The following is a 20,363-nucleotide window of genomic DNA, read 5'->3' on the forward strand; positions in this document are numbered from 1 at the left end:
GTGAAATAGAGCACTTACATAGGCGGTGTGTTTGTTTGTGAAATGAGGTCATCTTTCAGTCGGATCAGTTCTTTCAGTTTGGGGTACTCATCAAATCTGTCTGCAAGACCTGTAGATAAATCACAAACATTATAGAATGAAATTCAGATCAAAATCAGTTTGGCTGTCTTTGCCCTAGCTGGTTCTTTGCTATGATGCTATGATAGCTTTGTTTCATCTGGAACACCCTGCAGTGTTCTAAACAGAGGAGTGACCACTTTACATTACAATAGATAATTTGCATATTCTTTTTTCATGAAAATACTTTGTTCAGTTATAACATACTAATACATTGCTTGACAAATAAGGTGGGCAATTGCTCAAAATCCCCTTGTAGTGAATCTTCTTCACCTCTGAAGATCATGTTCAAATCTTGCTAACATCCAATAAGAAAGAGTTGTAGGAGCTATTTTTTATTCCTAATGCGCAGCCAAATATGAAATGAAATCTGATTGGCTGCTGTGAAGCACAAGACTCTGAATGCAATCTTCTACAGAAGTTAGGAACAGGAACATCAAGTGAGACTATCTGCTTTGCATATGACAACAGTATGTACTGTCTGACATGTAAGAATGATTTGTCTTCCGCGACTTGGCTTAGAACTGTCTAGTGAGTGTCTAGATAAAAATTAGGGTTTGTGCCTTGTGGTTTCATATGGACAGATACTGTTGATTGCTTGGTTGCTGAACATCAACTAAAAATTTCGAAGACTTTCACATTTTCAAAAGAGAAAAGGATGTTGAAAATTTGACCATGTTGGTACCATGATTCAATGTTGAGTCAAGTATGTGTTACTGTATTACTTTCATAAATTAATGGAGTTTTCTGATAAAAGGCCAATCCACATATATGCCAATGGGCAATTATTCTGTGGGTGGTTGCTTATTTTAGATTTTAGTTTTGCTTGACTTTTACCAGTGACATCTCAATTTGCCTCACCCTTACACTAAAAATTACAAATGAGCGGTAAAAACTTTCTGTTGCTTGGTGACCAAAATAAAAATATTGAGGCTCCTGGCTTCCTGACTGCAGCCATGTACATCAGACACCTCTAGTGTACTAAAAATACTGCAATGATACGGTGTCACTCACTTTTGATCAGAATTGGTACATACCAGTATGGGTACCAAAGATCATCAATAAATGTTATTTCTATTTGTTCAGTGCAGGAAAATTCTACGTTGATGTTATGACAATGATTTCTGCACAGTACAACCAGAAAAATAGCGTCAATGATATGACACTGTGCTCCTCAGTGCATTTAGCGGTAGGGATGCAAGGAGAGGGGTTTGGGGAATGTTGCTGAGAAAGATGCAAAGAAAGGGTTGAAATGTGAAACTGTAATAAAACCTATTGTTTTGTTAGCAGTGAGCGTCCAGCCTGGTAAACATGCCATCTTGTCCATGAAGGCAAAAAACATAATTTTCACATGTCCACCAAACTTGGAATTTGCATAGATCAACATAGATCATCCAAATTGATTTATCTGCAAGATTTTGTATGTTCCTTGCCACAAAATTCTGACCCAATTGAATTATAACAGGAAAACAAGCACGCATGATTGGACAGTGTGGACTGTGTATTGCATGCACTACATCTGCCGTGATGATGGATTGCCAGACGACCACATTGCATCAAAGAACTGTAGTTTACAAAGAAAATATAATCCTAAACAAACTTTCTTGGTGTCATTGATAGCCTTGATTTTCTTTGGATATTGAATGGACACATTTATTAAAGACGTCACTTTAGCTTGTCATTGATGGTGAAATGATTTTTTGCAGAAACTTGATCGGTCCAGCCAAGTACACATGCTTACTCATAGCAAAATTAAATAATTTTATTAATATGTCGCATTGACTATAAAGTTGCAAATGTTTCCTTGGGTGTTGAAACATGTTAGCATAGTGTGTTACAAATCAACACACCAAACAGCAATGTTCATGTAAGAACAACCTGCTTGATTTCCATTCAACAGTATTACATCAATAAATTGCTGATTTGCATAGTTAATGAATTTTCATAATTAGGGTGATATGTCCAGAACATTACTCTCGCGCTCGCCGATGCACAATTTTTGCATCGAAATTTTTCACTCATTTTCGTTGGTATGATTTTAAAACTCCAAGACGCGATTGAGAAGAAAGGGTTACCTTGAATTATTGAGGTTTTGCTGATAATTTGCCAAATTAAATGAGAAAAAGCACTACGCAAATTTCCACACGCTTACACCCTGAGTGAGTGTTTCAGAGGCCGGCCTTTCAAGTTCGTGTGGTACAACATGTGATCATGGAGATAGTAGGAGTCTGAGGTTTCTTGCACGGTTGCGCCGATGAAATGGGAAGCTGAAATTTTCGCTCTTAATTTTACAAACGAAATCGTAAATCCAGTCAAAACTTTGTATTTTTTGACACATTTGAAACCCATGAGGAACGTAATTCATTCTCCCCTGCATAGTAAAAAGGAGATCGAAACGACATGCATGTCAGGACCAAACGCACGCAAGATGTCCGTCAACATCCACCAATCTCGTAATTTACACTGACAGAACAAAAACAATTTGATCGAGCATGGACGTTCTAACGTAAATGCATCATTGTCTATCGCATTTTCATGTAAGCCAATACACTTACACGTACGCTCTAAGTTCAATTATAATGTCAATTCAACACGATCTGGTATTTTCGCTGATAGTGAGTGTGCAGCGTGAATGGTATGCTGTAGTCGTTAGATAACACTGATCACGTGGTGTGACAAAATAGTTTTACGGAAGTTGTGATCACGTGGTGTGACAAAATAGTTTTACGGAAGTTGTTGACGGAAATGACGTCAATTTTGCCTCTCCAACTCTATAAGCTTCCTCAGTTACGTAACTTCGTCGCTAAAAACAAGAAATATTTAAAGCAGAAAAACAAGCATGACAAAAGTAAATAAGGTCTGAAACTTTAGGTACTGGAGGTCAACTTTAGATACATGCATAGCAGAAACAGCTAGTCCCTCTTAGTTTGCGCAGGTCTGTTAAAGCCCCAGTGCTGCTTACTTTTGATGATAATTTCACCATTTTTATTTTAAATGTGAACCATAATTCCTTGTTCTTCTCCCCAAACAATGTTGATATACACAGTATCCAGCTTGTCAACTAAGCTCCTATGGTTGTAAAGTGCATTGTTATTGTTGAAAACTGACTTCTGGTCCAGACTAGAATTCAAATGTAAACAATATTCATGCATTTTACACATATAGATGCTAAGTTGACAAGCTAAATAGCGGGTGTTTCAACATTCTTTGGGGAGTAGAATAAGAAGTTGCAATTGATTTATAAAATAAAAATAATGAAAAAACCATCGAAAGTTAGCAGCACTGGGGCTTTAATATGTAACAGTTCATAAACAATGACAGGAAATGACCCAAGGTCAGTGGAGTAGCTTGTTTCAGTCATTGGCATGCCACCACTCCTGCACATTTGCAGGATTTCCCTTTTTCTTACCTCATTTGCGCATTTTTGACAATGACATGTTCATTTGAACAACCTCACATCTCAACCCCTGCATCTACCTGTACACCAAATACTCATTCATTCATTCATTCATTTATTGCCAATATAAGCGTAAATGGTACAGTGTGTGGAAAGTAGAAAATAAAATTGGCAAAAGGAGTCAAAAAAATAGCTTCTCGCTAATCGAGTTCGACTCCAGCTCAGAGTACATAAGACAGAATCGAAAAAAGGGCTCTTATGAACTTTGCAAAAAAAAAAAAAAAAAAAAAATAATCAAACATAATAATTGTTGTGAGAAAATATTAAAGTTTCATGAATTGTAATGTTTATATTAACAATCAAGGAGATATTTTCGTATAGCCGTGGTAAACATATGTTTTGATGTGAGATACTTGGTATCGGCTGGTAAACTGTTCCAAAGTTTAGCACCGGCAAATGAAATAGAAAACTGTCCCGCTGCTGTATAAATTTTAGGAATGGATAAATTTGGACCAAGCTTGAACCTAGTATCTCGGCTGTGATCCACAGTCTGGAAATAATCATTCAGATGGTGAGGAAGCTTGCCATTGTACAAATCAAAAATAAAATTGCTGACACCTAATTTATACAGTTTGTAAATGTCAAGAAGACCCAACTCTATGAATAAATGATATGATGGTTCTCGAAAATCAGAGAATGTGATGCAACGAACACACATTTTCTGGGTGATCAGTATAGAATTTAAGTAAGATGGGAATGTGCTTCCCCATATTTCCAAACCATACGTAATAATCGGTTGGATAAATGCCTTGTACAATAAAACTAGAATATGTTGAGGTACACAGTTTCTTACTTTAAATAAAAGTCCTGCTTTTTTTCGAATACAATTATTTACATCTTTGATTTGATCTTTCCATGTCAGGTGTTTGTCAATCAAAACTCCTACAAAAGACGCTTTATCAGCCACATTCATTGTATGATCTTTAACACAGAGAGAACCAAAAAGAGAGATAGGCTTACGTTTGCCATGAAATACAATGTAATTGGTCTTGTTAACTTTAATGGTTAATCTGTTTGCATCACACCAATCAATTACATTTTTGAAATGATTATTTACAATAGAAAGATCTATACTGCTCTTTTTGTCAGGAAAAGTATGAAAAAGGTTCGAGTCGTCTGCAAATAGACGAAAATCGAAAAACTTTGAGGAGTTCGGAAGATCATTAATATAAAGTAAAAATAGTGTGGGACCAAGTGTTGACCCCTGGGGGACCCCACAAGTGACAGACTTCTTATCGGATCTAGCGTTGCCAGCAGCAACGAACTGTGATCTGTGGCTTAAATAGTCTGAGAACCAGGAGAGTGGATCTCCTCTGACACCATAATGTTGAAGTTTGAAAGTAAAATACTGTGATTTATGGTATCAAATGCTTTGTGAAATCAATGAAGATGCCAATAGTTGAGTTACCCTGGTCAATTTGTTGCAATAAATTATTCACTAAATTAATCAGAGACAACTTTGCACTATAGTTTTCCCGAAAACCATACTGGTGATTGTAAAGTAAATATGCTTATTTAGAAAATTCATTAATCTATTATTTACAATTTTTTCAAGAATTTGCTGAGAAGGGGTAAGATCGAAATTGGACGATAATTACCAGGGATATCTTTTGAGCCTTTCTTAAAAATAGGAATAACTCTTGCTATTTTTAAAGAACTTGGAAATTTGAACAGTGTAAACGACAGGTTAAATATGTAAGCTAAAGGCTTGGCAATGTGATCAGCACCAAGTACAAGAAGTTTAGCGGTAGATTGTCATAGCCACATGCCTTCTTAATATCAAGACTTCTCAATAAATTTGCAACTTCAAAAACAGAGGTTGGTTGTAAGAAGAAGGAATTATCTTGGGGATTCTGCAGGAAATCAGTAAATGATTTTGAAGGTGATTTGATATTTCTGGCTAGATTTGGACCGATATTTGCAAAATAATTATTGAAACCATTAACAATTTCCTGAGAAGTGTTACATGATAAAACATTTCCATCAGGTGTTGTGACTTTTAAAAGATCGGGTAAACCTGCCCCAATGTTAGCCTTCTTATTACCAATTATATTATTAATTGTTTTCCATGTCTTTGCAGAATTATTACGATTTTCCCAAAAACAGATGAATAATAATCTTTCTTTGCAGCCCTTAGAACCTTAGTGAGCGTGTTTCTGTATTTCTTATAATTATCTACTGTAGTACGATCACCATTGGAGCTAATTACATCTGAGTAAAGTTTATGTTTTTTATCAATTGATTTCTTAATAGATTTGGTGATCCAAGGTTTACGTTTCATTATACTCTTAAGCGACCTTTCGGTCATTGGTGCATGCTTGTTGCAACATTCACTGAAAATAGAAAGGAATTTGTCATAGGCGTCATCAATATCTGTACAACTGTTAGACCTGGTTCCAGGGGAGTTCAGAAAGATTATTTAAAAAATCATTTAGTACAAAATTCTTGTAATTTCTATAAGTCACTTTTACAGAGTTTGGAATAAAAGAAACAATATCACTGAAAATTGCATATATAGGTAAGTGGTCAGCAATATCACATGCTATTGTGCCAGAATCAATGGGACAGTTACTTATATTTGAATAAATGTGGTCAATTACAGTCTTTGATGTATCAGTGATTCGAGTTGGAAGTGAAATGAGTTGATTTAAATTCAAACAATGTAACGTTGTAGAGAATTTCTGGCACTACTATCCTGAACTGACAAATCAACATTGAAGTCTCCAAGGAGAATACACTGGTGTTTGTCTAATTTGATATGATGAAGAACATCTAATAACTCGTTTGTGAACTCCTCAAGATTTGTGTTTGGTTTCCTATACAATATACCCACAATAAAGGTTTGCTTTCCATCAGTTATGTCAAGCCATAATGACTCAGAATTGGCTACTGTAAAAGAACATTTCTTATATTTAAGAGAAGAGTGAATATAGGCAGCAACCCCGCCACCTCTTCCGACTTCGCGACAATCATATTCAAAAAGAATACGATTCCAGTTCATACAGGTTTGGGTTATCAATCTTCCAAGTTTCCGAAATACCAATGACTTTAAACTTTTCATGTAAGAGGTCTTCATATATCAGACGCATCTCTTCAAAATTACTATTTAGGGACCGAACGTTCACGTGGGAGACGGTAAATGATTTGCTAAAGTCGAAGTTATTGGTGTGGGTAAAGTCGGAGGGTGTTAAGGGGTGGCTGTTACACTGAATGTTGGAAAACGTTTCTTCATTCATACATGTTCATCCTAGTTGATTGCAAAAAAGAAAGAAAGAAAGAAAAACCTGACATACATTTCTTAACTGTGAAATCTAGTGAATGCGTTCAATGTCCTTGTCATTTGCTATAGTGATGGAACGCGTGAGATGGTAGCTTTGGCGGTATGGGAGCTTTTGCATGTGACGGACATACATCCGCACATACATACCCATATACATACAGACATACAGATGCCACCGACTCACCATATAAGCTCTTTTTGGTATTTATATACATACCAAATGTGAGCTAAAAATAACTGCAAAGGAATGATCCTAAGATACTAGTAGATATTGATAAATCGTAGCAGTTTATGTCTAGACACCTTTTTGTATTGTATCATGCATGTGTATGTATGAGTAGGTCTGTGTTGTCATTAACAGATCACAGAAAGTGTAACCATTCCCTCTGCAGGGTTTGCTCTGGCTACTCAAGCTGATTAGGGGCCGTCGATAATAAAAGCTGATGCATGAGAAACGTGATTCCTTCGTTTTACTTGAAACCCCCTCCCTCCCCCCTCAAAACGAAAGTTCTTATGCGAAATCAATTTTGTATTATGATGCCGTTTCTGACAAACCCACTCGCACCTCTCCTATCCGCACGCCCATGAAAAAATACCGGAAGTGACCATTAATTAACAAACCTCCACTTTACGCGTATCACTTTTAAGACACAGAACATTTTAATGTATTTCGCACGCAGGAAAATGTTTCACGTACATGTTTCACGTTGAAAAACCATACAAGTTTTATTTCACATTTATATCTTTTTGTTGTCTTTTCTGTCTCCGTATTTTGTGGTCATTTTGTTCTCGATGAACGCGAAGGTAGTATTGCGTTCTCGCTGCAAAGTCGCACCTCGAAAACAATAGACGAAAATCCTTATGCGATTTTGACGCACACAAAACGAAATGAGCTTTGACCCCCTCCCCCCTAAACGAAAGAATTACGTTTGTCATGCGTCAGCTTTTATCATCGACGGCCCCTTAGCCTTTCTGGCTAATATAGTGTGAACACAAGGGCTCAGAAGTGGCTATATAAGTCAATATTACAGCGTTTTTCTTTCTTTTTCAATGTTAAAAATAAACTAGCTGAAGCGAGCACAACACTTGTGTAGCTGTCTTTTGTGTAGCTTGTATTGGCATGTATAGTGCGCCCTCAATAGGGAGTGTGATCATATGTAAATGCGACCTTTAGTTCCGTGACCTCTAGCCATGCCTACTTCCCTCTCCATATGGCCGGCCATGCGTACAGACGTCGCTGTGTTTACTGACGTCGGTGTGTTTACTGTACTAATTTCCCAAGGGAGGCAGATCCGGCCATATCCGCAGTATGATTGTTATGGTGAATCTCCGAAAACATGAAATCTTGGTAATTTTTTTGACGGACACGGCCATTGTTTGGCACACCGATCTGACAATGTCACTCAAGTCTAAAAATGAACCTTCGTGAATGTAGAATGTGAAGAAAATTGGACGCTGTCAGCACCATGTCCGAAGCGACCCATGTGCGCCGTGAAGTACATGTGTGGGCAACTTGATTATACTTTATAATGAGGACGTAATCTGGTGAGTGACGGCTCGTTCAAGAGTGGTGGGGCGTGCCTTATGCAAGAAATAAACAGGAAATAAACATATTTACAAACACGATGTATTGCACATGGCCCGTACGCGACACAGCCGGCAGATCACCTCAGTGGTACAGCAACAGGTAAGTTTGTATGCCTATTTTGTTCCCATTTTATCGCTGGGAGGTTAAAAAGCCAGTCGAGATTGCGTTATCACCTAACACCAGTACTTCTCAAACTCTGTTTAAAACAGCAGCAACAGTCAAACACTAGGAAAAGTGCACGGGATTTGATTGAGTCGTGTTGCCCGTTGTGTATGCATGCATAGTATATGCATGGAGGTAGTCTGCTACTACCTCCATGGTACATTATGAACTGAACGGTTTACCCAGTTACAGTCCTTCCACACACTGTGGCCCATTCAACCTCTTATCCAATAATGCATATATATGTTGTTCAGATTAAGCTGCATACTAAATAAAAGTACTAGTAACTTTTATAGTTTTATACATAGAGTGTTGAGTTCACAAATGGGTTGGTGCTGGTATGGTTGGGTGAAGATCTGACCGGGCCATCCCCTTTTCATGTCGCTTTTCTAAGTACTCCCCCTCTCTCTCCCATACCAGGTAAAACTTTGAAACACCACTCTCAACATTGTCCAATTTGTTTGAAATCCTAAAAAATTACCCGACAGAAAAAAAACTAGTATTGTGCCGGCTGTCTGTAAAGGTCAAAGTTCATATGTATGCAACAATACCTTGCAGAAGTTTGCATCCACTTCTTACATTTCTGTCACAAATATTCTTCCGAATATCACAGGCAAAAGTGTTAGTGTTTAATTAGTTATTTGCGCTGAGTATGGGGGTAAATAAAAAACATTTTACCGCAGTGCACTAGACATCAACAATATACCTATAATAGGTGAATTTTATTTCCAATGCTTTTCAATAGAGATTAATGGCAATGTTCTAATATTGTGTGTTCACGGGTATATTCATAGCCTAGTTTATACCTAATATATTCCTATTTAGTCTGATAATGTATTGAAATCTATACTGTTATAAAAATACACGTCAAATGTGTGATTTTAGTTTTACACGGTGGGCTTGCTTTTCAAGGATTTAATCACAAATATGATGTGTGATCATGTGATCATGTGATAGGGCATCTCGCAAATATCATTTTAATTAGAAATGAACATAAATGTGTTTAATTTATAATGTCTTCAGTGTTTGAAATTCATAGAAATAAGTAACTAGTCACAAGGACTGGTAAATTTATAAAGCTGCCTGTCCTGGTAAAAACTTGCCTGTCCTGATATTAAATGTATGTACATGTACCCTGCAATTCAACATAATAAAATACAACTATATACAGTAATAAACACTTAGAGGAAAAGAAATTCGAATGGGGAAGTCATCTTTCCATCCAATCAAATGTAAACTAACTGTCAATTTTACAATATATACTGTACATCTTTATTGTATTCTATATTGTGTTCTATCAATTGGCCTGTTAAATCTTTGACTGAACCAAACCAAAACTAGTGACCCTGATCCGCTCATTTCAATCCATCCACCAGGCTGGTTACTTTTGAGTTTCACCAGTCCTGTGGGGAAACAACCAGTCTCTGACTGCCGAACAGGTGCTATTTCAAACACTGATGTCTGTCACCTGTCTAATAGTGGAGCTGCATACTGGTAGTATTGATTGTTGTTGACCACTGCCATAATTTTAGCTGCAATTCATTAAAAACAGCTCCTGTACTGACAACACCTCGTGTGTATGAGTATGCTGTAATAATTAAGATTTTGTTGTAACACATTATTAGTTACATTGTCTTGTAATGCTAGTGCATACTGTATATGTATTCAGTCATGATGAACATTACTCAAAGTGTCTTTGTTCAAACTAAAATTATTCTATTTTTTCCTCACTGAAGCTTTGGTGTCCGCAATGGAAATCTCAGCGCAGGACAAAGTGGCATCTCTGGCTATTGGTGGCCACAATGTTTTCTTTACGGGTGCTGCTGGAACAGGCAAAACAACATTGGTTAAGAAGTTAAGTTCCCTGTTAACTCAGAAAAACGGCTGTCACATCAACAACAGGAATTTCATCATCTCTTTATGAGAACAGTAAAACAATACACAGTTTGCAGGTATAAGAGATGCAAGAGGAAACCCAGAGGCTATTCTAGAGCATATTTCTGAGCAGTCAAGTGTGGTGGCAAGATGGCGAGAAACTGACACTTTAATTATCGACGAGATGTCTATGCTAAGCAGAAGGACATTTGAGCTGCTCAATTTTGTTGGCCAGAAGATGAGAAACAATGCCAGTCCTTTTGGAGGTCTTCAAGTGATTGGGTGTGGTGATTTCCTCCAGTTACCTCCAGTACCCAGTCACTATGACAATGGGGACTTTTGCTTCACATCACCACTATGGAATACCGTGTTTCCTCATACAGTAGTCTTGGATGAAGTCTTTCGTCAAAGAGATCAAGCATTTGTAGATACACTACATTGTGTTGCCTGGGGGGACTTGTCTGGCGGGACAGTTGAACAGTTATCTCAACTTACCACAACCCCTTAAAGGCGCCCTTCTCAATCCCAGGTTCTCGCATTAGCGAATGTGTCAACAGCCCATTAACAGTTTGTCATTCTTTTTTTCCATTGAATATTTTATCAAGTGAATAATATTTATATTAGATAAATCTGATAATTGAGTGGGGGCTTTAACCCACTGATCATGGGACTCCAGTATATCCCACGAATTTATGCTCAGAACCTGGATGTCGATTATTATAACATGGATAAACTCCACCACCTTGATGGACATACACGTATGAAACACTACAAAGCTGAAGATTCGGGTAGTAAGAAGTTGTTGAATGAAAGTCTTGTTGTGCAAGAACACTTGTACCTACCTCAAAGTCAATGCACCCGTCATGCTGCTATATAACTTAACTGATAGCCTGAAAAATGGGATGACAGGGACTGTCACTGGATTTAGTGACAGTGGGTACCCAGTTGTTCATTTTCCTCAAGTCGGCACTGAAGAAGTTATATCACCTCGATTATGGACAGTGCCAAGCCCTGATAATACGAATAAGGTACTGGCATCGCGGAGACAAGTGCCCCTGAAATTAAGTTGGGCCTTTACAGTGCATAAGTCTCAAGGGATGACACTCAAGGCAGCTGAAGTTCACTGTCGTGGGATTTTTAGCCCAGGTAAAATTACTTCACTTAAAATTTGCAGTTTTGTAGTTTTACACTAATGACAGAGCTATCTCTAGTCATCGAGTGGGGGGATGACTTCAGTGTATTTGCTGGTTATATTGTAATGCTTCAGCAAGACAAGCCTTGGTTTGCAATATAACATATATGCAAAAAAAAATTTCGATTGCAAAGTAGCCATTATTCTGATTTATCTTGCATTAAAGGGACACTAGCTGTATCTTTTGAGGATTTTTCATGTTGTTTTGCATGTCAATGGCAGTTTCTTGTTATATTCCCTAAAGTATACTGAAACACCCACAATTCAGCTTGTCATCACAGCCTGTACATGTATTGACTGTATTGTTATTGTTGACAAGTGAATTTTAGTCTTGACTAAATTAAGTTGTCAACAATAATATATACACACTGAGTTGACAACCTGAATACTGTGTTTCAACATGCTTTAAAGAGTACAACAAGAAACTGTAGTTGACATACAATGTACAAAATAAAAAAATCCTCAAAAGTTACAGTAACTGTCCCTTTAATACATGGCCATATACAGTAGCCATTACTCAAATGGGAATTCTCAAACTTCTGTGATTAAACCTGACCTAAAGTTATCGGGATAGTTGGTACAAAATCTCTGGTTAATCTAATATCTGTTGTATTTATTCACAGGTCAACTGTACACTGCTCTTTCCAGACTGAAGTCAACAGAAGGCCTTAGAGTGGTTGGGTTTAAACCAGAATACCTCATTAAACCAAATGCTGAGGTGATTAGATTCATGACGGATGCTACTGAAAGCAATGAACCAGCTGATCCTTCTCTACAATGCTGTAGAAAGATAAACCAGGAACAAGGTGTGTACTTTATATGAACATATACATCTTTTGCTGACTGTTATACCAGGCATGAGTATTAGTGTTTTGTTTTATTCCTTAAGTGCCATCATCGAGCAAACACTATGTCTGGAAATTGTGTCAATTTAATACATTTCAGCAATGATTGTGTGTCAGCCCTACACAATGAACTTGTGAAGTACATGGAAGGTTTCAAAACAATTCATTTTCATGGAATAGTACTTAAAGCTCCATGAGCTGTAACTTTTGAGAATTTTTCTGGTACTTTTGTATATGTGTATCGACTACATTTCTGGTGTGAACCATTCAAGCATGATGTAATACCAAGTTTTCAACTTTTGAACAGAGCCTATGTGTGTACAGTCCGGAATATAATTCATTTGTCAACAATAACAATGGCCATTGCGAACATATAGGTTGTGTTGACAAGTAAAATATTGGGTATTTCATCATGCTAGAGGAAATTGAATATAAAACTGTAGTTGAGATACATAGAACCAGAAAACTGAAAAAAATGGCCAAAAGTTACAGCTCATGTCCCTTTAAATTAGGCACTACCCGATACAGTGCTGAAAATTTTGAGAAAGTAAGCAGGTCACAGTGATCTTGGCGGCTACTACCTCTTACATGCCTATATGAACATTTATATTGAAATATATATACTGATATGTAAAACAAGATATATTGATGCACTATGGATAATGACAGGCATTTACAAACTGTTTCTGTGTTGGTATGTCACAGGTACAGGGCGCATATTGAATACAATACAGTCTTTGTTCAAAAATCAATGAGATTGATACCAATGAACATGAAATTGTCCAAAATAGTCAGATGGGACGTGAAAAATGATTTTGAGCCATGTTCATTCATTTTGTATTGCTGTGCAATAAAATTGTTTTTATAACTTTTAAGTTACAAAATAATAAGCTCGAATTTTCTTCCATTGCAGTAGATTGCGCAGGTGAGCAACAGCCAGTTCAACAAGTGGATGAACTCCTTCCAGTGCGTCCAATTCTCTTGGTGACAGTGATAGTGAATGTGACGAAGACAATGTCCTTGTGACACAAGTTTTCAATGAACTTCCGAATCACACCAGTCACTGTAATGATGATCATGGAGAAACTACAGACCTACAAGCAGCTGCAGAGTTACTCAAGGATGACAGTGAACTTTCAAGTTTACCGCAGGATTTTTCAGTGGAGGAATTCTTCAACACTCTTGAAGACCATTCGTCTTTTGCCAGTATACCTGGATCATCCCCACACAACCTAAATTGTCTCTTGCAAAGCTTGCAGAATGCAGATAAGCATCACAGTAGAGCGTTTCTCTCCTCCAGTGGTCGAGAATTACCATCTCATAAAAGGAAACAGCGAGTCAGAATCAGTGGAAAAAGCCAACAAGAAAACATTGTCTCATATCTCAGTGATTTTCATGAGTATGTGACAACAAATGAAAACCTTGAATGTGAGTTTAAGCAACTGTGTGGAACACTGACCTTAACCGATACCCATTATGAATGCTTAGCAGACATCTGCATAAGCTTGAGAAATCAACTTGTAGAGAAACTTGCCACAGCAGTCAGGCTTAAGATGTCAGCAGGAAGGACCAACTCAACAGACCACAGGAACAGTTCAGAAAACATGACAAATGAAGGTAAAGGTAAAGTGAGATTTGTGGGTGGATGGACAGTAGCAAAGGAACGAGAGAAAAACAGAAGGTATCTGAAAGGAAACATAGGCTCGACTGATGCTGAGGTGAGAAGAAATCTTCGAAGAGCATACACAAAGAAAGTGCTGCTTGATAGCATGACGGTTCCAGCAGCAGCAATCGCCACCAATACAGCTTACCCAGAGACACTCTCATTCACGCAGCACAAACAAAGCAGGAGAAATGGGCTCACTCATATCACAGACAAGGCCTTTATGTTCTTTCTACGTGTAGAGGACATGAGGAATGTATGCTTAACAACAAAGTAACTTAGATAGGCATAAAGAAAACCTCATAAACAACACAGTCACAAGTGTCCTTAATGACAAGAGTATGCAAGCAGAGTTTATTAAGGCATTGGAGATCCCTGAGGAGATGCTAGCTAAAGATGTACATACATCCCATGATGCAACACTGACATCAGAAGCTGAGTCTTGTGCTTATGCCCTGTTCTCTGATGTGGTCAAGCGTTACTTCAATATGGGACTGGTCAGTTCCTGCGCGACCATCGCCGAGATTTGAAAGTACAGAAGACAACTGCCCACCGAAAGAGAGTAATGCAAAGAGAACAATCTTCACTGACCAAATCGAACAAAATAGGTGTTGAACAGTTCATCTCAGACAGTAGTGATAACAAAATGTTTTCACATACATTGCTGCAGTCTAGAGTAACAGCAAATCCAAAATTCTTTGAAGAAAGAATATACACAAAACAAGAGTTGAAGCTGTTCTTTCTTCTGTACAATTGACCTATGTCCGAAGTCACACTAAGAGCACCATGAATAGCAAGCTTGTGAATAGAATAAAGAAAGTCAGTGCATATTAAACACTGCGGCACTACAGCAGTATCTAGATGGTCTGGGGCCACTTGAAAAGCGACCACGCTTTAACTAAACAACCAGGGTTGTAAATGAAGTGTACTTTGTTCCCGCAGGGCTTTTTCTCAACAATTTTATACTTTGAATTAACTTGAAAGTGTTATATTCTTGCTATTATGCCTACCCTTGTTGATTGATAATTTCAGCCATTTTGCTTTTGATTTCAATATATTTGATGGGGTGAGATATTTACAGAGTCCATATATTTTGGCTAGAGAAATTAAATTCTTTCTTTTGCATCCAATGCAGATAAGCAGTTCAAGCAAATAAGACACTTGCACGTTTTAAATTTACTTCAGTATTTCCATGTAATGTGAGTGCCTATTCATGAACGAAGTAGAAACTTCATTTTACATCCATGTTGTGCAATATGTGATATTCTGCCAGCTACTGTCAAGACAAAAAACAGAGAATTTACTTACTTTGGCCCGACTTTTTCTGTGCTTTAAAAATTCACAGCTAAAGCAACTGAGGTTTTTCACCATTCAATGAAATTCATTCAATTTACAAAATCTTACTCTGAATTGCTTAAAAATTAAAGTCCCTGTGTACAGAATTTTGTAGCATTTTTTCATGACGTTCATTCAAAGCAAAACAATGTCATGCTTACTGAGGGACGACAGTAAGCTGGTTAACAAACACTGAAGGGAACATATGAGTACACAGTTGATCAGATAATAAATAGTTCTGTACAATGGGGCTTCCAGTACCCAAAGATAATTCCAGTTAAAACCAAATATTAATTGAACCATTGATGGTACGAATGTAAAACCCATTCTCATGGTTAATAATTAGGACTTTTCAAAATCCTCAATTATGGTTTTATCGTTGATGGGTAGTATCATTTTATGTAGCTCCACATCTTCTGGCGCTACCTTCTATTTTGTGTTTATTTCATTGCTTGCCCTATCAGCAACTGAAGTCTTTTTATTTTGGACAGAGTCTTCCTGGTTTGAAAAACGGTAATTGATCAATATAGCCAGTGTTATTTTTCGAAGTAACAGTAATCTGTCCTAGGCATATTGCATTTATGGCTGGTCCGTATTGTGTATATCTTGGGTTGTCATTCTGGCCATTCATCCCACGTTGCTGACAGAAGATGTTTTCCACCAAGTTGCTGTTTGTTCTCAGAGCACTGACAGAGGCCCGGACATGTCTGTCGAGGGATATCTTACGATTTGTTTGAATCCCACAAGCATTGAACACAAGTCAAACCTGGTTTTGTCTGAGAGGAGCATTCTGTTCACTGCTGCACTGTTGAGCTGGGGGTTACTTTCTTTGACATTCCTTTCCCATTGCAATAACCACTCAAGACATCTGTCATTGGCCATGAGTCTCTCATCTGTCACTGATACAAATCGTCTTGGGTCACTGAAAGTTTCAACCATTGTGCTGGTATGAGTCAGAAATTCTGCTGCTGCTTTGACGTTTTCCAGGTGGCCGGCTGAAGCACCACTGATTGATATATGATGTTGATATGCCTGAATGGGAAGAAAATTGTTGTCAATATTTCATGTAAAATTTGATAAATCACTATTACAAATTGTTGATAGACTTTGTTTTCAGACAACTTACCTTAAATTTCTATATGTGACAAAAATGTGCAAATGGGAACAACTAGGCCAAATATGACAATCACCCACATAGCAAATGCCTACCAATTAAGTGAGCCCTTAACAGACTCAGTCATCCAGTCAGATTAGACAAAACTCACACCTTGTAGGGGTGAGAAAGGTCACGCCTGCTATGAGATATCACCAAAAGTGTGGTTTAAGATGTAATCCTGTATCACAACTCTCCAACTAAGAGTACTTAGCTGTTAAGAGCATCAGTAGTTAACAGTATTGCTTTTAACTACTACTGAGATAGGTGGTGGTGGTTCATTGAGCAAAACAGAGGAATCATATCATGACTATACCAAGTGTATTTTTAAGATAATAGAAATAATACAAGTTCAACTGTCTAAGTTCTATCATGCATAGATTAAAACCTCCTCAATGTGTCACCTTTCTTCCTCTGCCCTGTTATGATGCAACATAATCCACTAAGAATCACTCTTAGTAAGAGAATTCCTTACCGTCATTAGGTATAGCATAGTCTTATCAAGTAAGTCAGTTGCTAGATGATTTCTCATTCTCAGTGCTGGTGTTAAATCCAGATGTTCTGGTTTCAGGCGTCGGTGAATGGGCAGTGAGTGTGTGTTCTGGTCAAAATGGTTTGCTGCCTTCCATGTGGACCATAAGATGTGACCGTCACCAAGTTTCAGATAGCAAGTGCTTCTATCACTGACCGAACTCTTCTCTATACCATTGCGCAGTTTCTTGAAGTTATGCTAAAGTACAGACAAAATAAAAAGGATTTAGTATTCAAGCCAACTCTATGAACAATGGAATTATGTAACTGCTGATATAATATCAAACAGTGGCATGTTGACTTATTTACAGATGAAATATACAATATTTTTTCAGCTAGTAATGGTGGTCTTTTCTATCATTTCACTTTACTGTATATGTAACTTATATACACTCAAGTGTCAGTTTTATTAGTAAAGAGTGACTGATTGTAACTATCAATATGTGTATGTCAATTATTATTTTATCTGTATGTACATAGCTACTTTTTAAATATGATCAAAAATTAGCCATCAAGGATATAATGGGATAGTAAATTTTCAAAAAGTTGTGAAGATAAAAGAGGATAAGAAAGGAAATTGACATGTTAACCCTTTCACCGCTATGGTTTTTCCCAAATCCATCGTTTTCTGTGGTAAAGTTGGACCTGTATACAGGGAACTGGGGGTGAAAGGGTTAAACAAACGACATCATGTGACCACTTAAAATAATGATAAATACATTAAACACAGAATCTTCAGCACTTGCAAGTGCATTCTTATAAATTCATAAATCAACACTGATTAGAATTAATATTCCACCAAAGGAACTTACCCAGGGATCCATAAAGAAAACAAATGGTTCTCTGGTAACTAGATTTCTTGTTGTGAATTGTTCTTTGATGGATCTTTCTCTTTGAAGTGCATGCGGATGAAGCTTCTGTTAGCTTGTCCACCATCACAGCAAGCATATAAAGCATGGAAACCACCTCTTTTGAGCCACTTGACAGCTTGCCAGAATACAATGTAGAGTGATGGTGCATCCACCTCATGAGTTGGGAAATGTGCAAATGGAAATCGAAATCCTGAATTACCGAGAAACACCATTTGCAGCACATGGCTTGCAATTTGGGCTTTGTCAATTCCTAAGAGAAACAGAATGAGTTATAAGTTAGAGGATGAAAAACAATATTTCACAGTCTCCTGCAATACTCCTGACAGTGAAACCTATCAAAACCAATCACTCTGTCTGTCTGTCTGTCAAAGTCCCTTGGTATAATTTACCATGTTAAAAGAGACTTGGATTGAACATCTCTGGAAAATATGCACTTTTCTATTACTGTACTGGAGTTTACTTGGTAATATACTTATAAGAACAAGGTAATAGTGTACTGTACCTGCTATAACTGTTTTCATATGATCACTCTCATCACCAAGATCAACAAGGCCAATAAGTTTGGTTTCATCACCTTCATGCTGGAGCTGCAAATCTTCCTGAGCAAACAAACAGAAAGATATCTATTGTCGACTGTAGGGATACCTTAAGTTTTTGTTTCACATCGCCAAAAACGGTTTTGGGTGGAAATATTTTACAATAGGCAGTTTCGAATTTTAAAAAAATTTAACTTAACATTTGTCTTAGAAGAAGCCAATATTTTGACCCACACAACACACATGTTACGCAGTGGGAAGGGGATACCCCTCCAAAACCCATCCTCACTCAAATCAAAATAATTTACCCTTCAGATGAAGAATTGATATTGACCTTCTTCACATGGCAATAGAAGTGACTGGTGCTGGTATACCAGTACTTGTATCTTAAGGGTCGAATTCCATCAGTAAAATTTTGTTGTAAATGGTCTGTATGTGACATTCCATCACTTAATTTGGGGGGGGGGGAGAGAGACACATACACACATACCATTTACAGTTTATGGGTGAGGGTGATGTGGGGACTACTTTTTACACTCACTTGAATTTGCATTTCGTCAAAAATGATTCCACCATCATATCCTTCAGGGCCTAATGTCTTCTTGGCTTCTGCCACCATCCACTCTAGAACATCATCATTAAAGCCAGCTTTCTGCGATACACTGTTCTTATACATTTTCAAGAGCCTTCCAGATGGAAGTATAAGCATGCCTGATTTCCTTAGCGTCTCGTATGCCTTTGGACTACGTGTCCACGTAGACAAGCATACTCGTATCACCCTGAAAATGTAGAGGAGAAAAATCATTAAAACTTGCACTGCTTATTTTGACTAGGACTGGAACAATCTGATGATGGACTCATTCTTAATAGCTAGCCACAGGCCAAATTGACTTGCTGCTATTCACTGATCATGGCCGCCCATTTTCCCCATCAAAAGTTTTTGATGAATAGGGATATAACTCCTGTGAATTCCAGCGCTTCCTTATTAGTAACAATTTGCTGCATATTATTTGAAAACATTTTGAACATTGTGCACATGAGGCTATGATACTGTTACACATATTAGTTTTATTTTCTCACCTACAATGTAATCTAATATCGTTCGTTTTTAAACCTTTCATTTTAATCATAACTTACTTTGGATGCCAACGACGGCCTGAAGGTCCCTTAGACTGCAGCGCCTTTCTCTGGCTGTCCCATAGAATCATCATGTCTTCTTGATCTTTCCACTTATCTGTGATATCAGAACTGACGGCATCAAAGATTGTGCGAAAGTCTCGTGTCATCCTCTATACTAAACTTCTGAAATTCTGACTGTAGCTTCATACGAAGAGTTTCCTCTCTTCGTTTTGCATTCTTTTTGCTTTCCTTTCCTGATCAAGTTTGGCAAGGAGTTCCTCTCTGTTCATGTATGATTCTCTCTTGTGTTTAAATGAGTTCAGTGACACTTCTTTAGTAGGTTTACTGAGAGACCTACCAGAGTTGTGTTTAAGAGTTGCACATTCTTTGCACATTTTATTGTTGACACCCATGGATAAGATCATGCTGCAACCAACTGACCGGTGTTCATCTCATGGCCTTGGACTGTCAGCCACTGCTCTGGTCTTCCTGTGACATCTCCTGCTGTGCTTTTTGTTTCTTTTGCTGAAAGTGTTTTGAAGCCCGAGCAGAGATCCACATTTGCCATTACCAAAACATGAATTCAATTTCATTCAAACAGCTTGGCCATGACAAAGGAAGCTTTAAATTCTCATACG

General features: G+C 37.6%; 2 protein-coding genes across 2 annotated transcripts in view; both read right to left on the reverse strand.

Moving 5' to 3' along the window:
• The window catches only part of LOC139123214 (N(6)-adenosine-methyltransferase non-catalytic subunit METTL14-like), a 49,160-nt gene that overhangs the window by 7,940 nt on the left and 20,857 nt on the right, over positions 1-20,363 (reverse strand). The window contains exon 6 of the mRNA XM_070689327.1: positions 19-109. Within this exon, the coding sequence (XP_070545428.1) occupies positions 19-109 (91 nt within the window). The remainder of the gene's footprint in view (positions 1-18; positions 110-20,363) is intronic.
• On the reverse strand, positions 17,315-19,932 carry LOC139122400 (uncharacterized). Its single transcript, XM_070687782.1, has 5 exons — positions 19,744-19,932; positions 19,148-19,385; positions 18,573-18,669; positions 18,011-18,320; positions 17,315-17,397 (listed from the first exon to the last, which is right to left on the reverse strand). Exons 1-4 carry the CDS (start codon positions 19,890-19,892, stop codon positions 18,049-18,051), a joined length of 756 nt encoding a protein of 251 aa, XP_070543883.1. The 5' UTR covers positions 19,893-19,932; the 3' UTR covers positions 17,315-17,397; positions 18,011-18,048.

Source organism: Ptychodera flava, chromosome 22, assembly GCF_041260155.1.
Source record: "Ptychodera flava strain L36383 chromosome 22, AS_Pfla_20210202, whole genome shotgun sequence".
Classification (NCBI taxonomy): Eukaryota; Metazoa; Hemichordata; class Enteropneusta; family Ptychoderidae; genus Ptychodera; species Ptychodera flava.

Bases quoted from the DNA above. Each gene is read 5' to 3' on its own strand.
- LOC139122400 (XM_070687782.1), bottom strand. From the start codon at position 19,892: ATGACACGAGACTTTCGCACAATCTTTGATGCCGTCAGTTCTGATATC. The intron at 19,386-19,743 runs GTAAGTTATGAT...CTACATTTTCAG, and splicing joins GGCCGTCGTTGGCATCCAAA to GGTGATACGAGTATGCTTGT. The intron at 18,321-18,572 runs GTACAGTACACT...TGTTTCTCTTAG, and splicing joins TATGAAAACAGTTATAGCAG to GAATTGACAAAGCCCAAATT.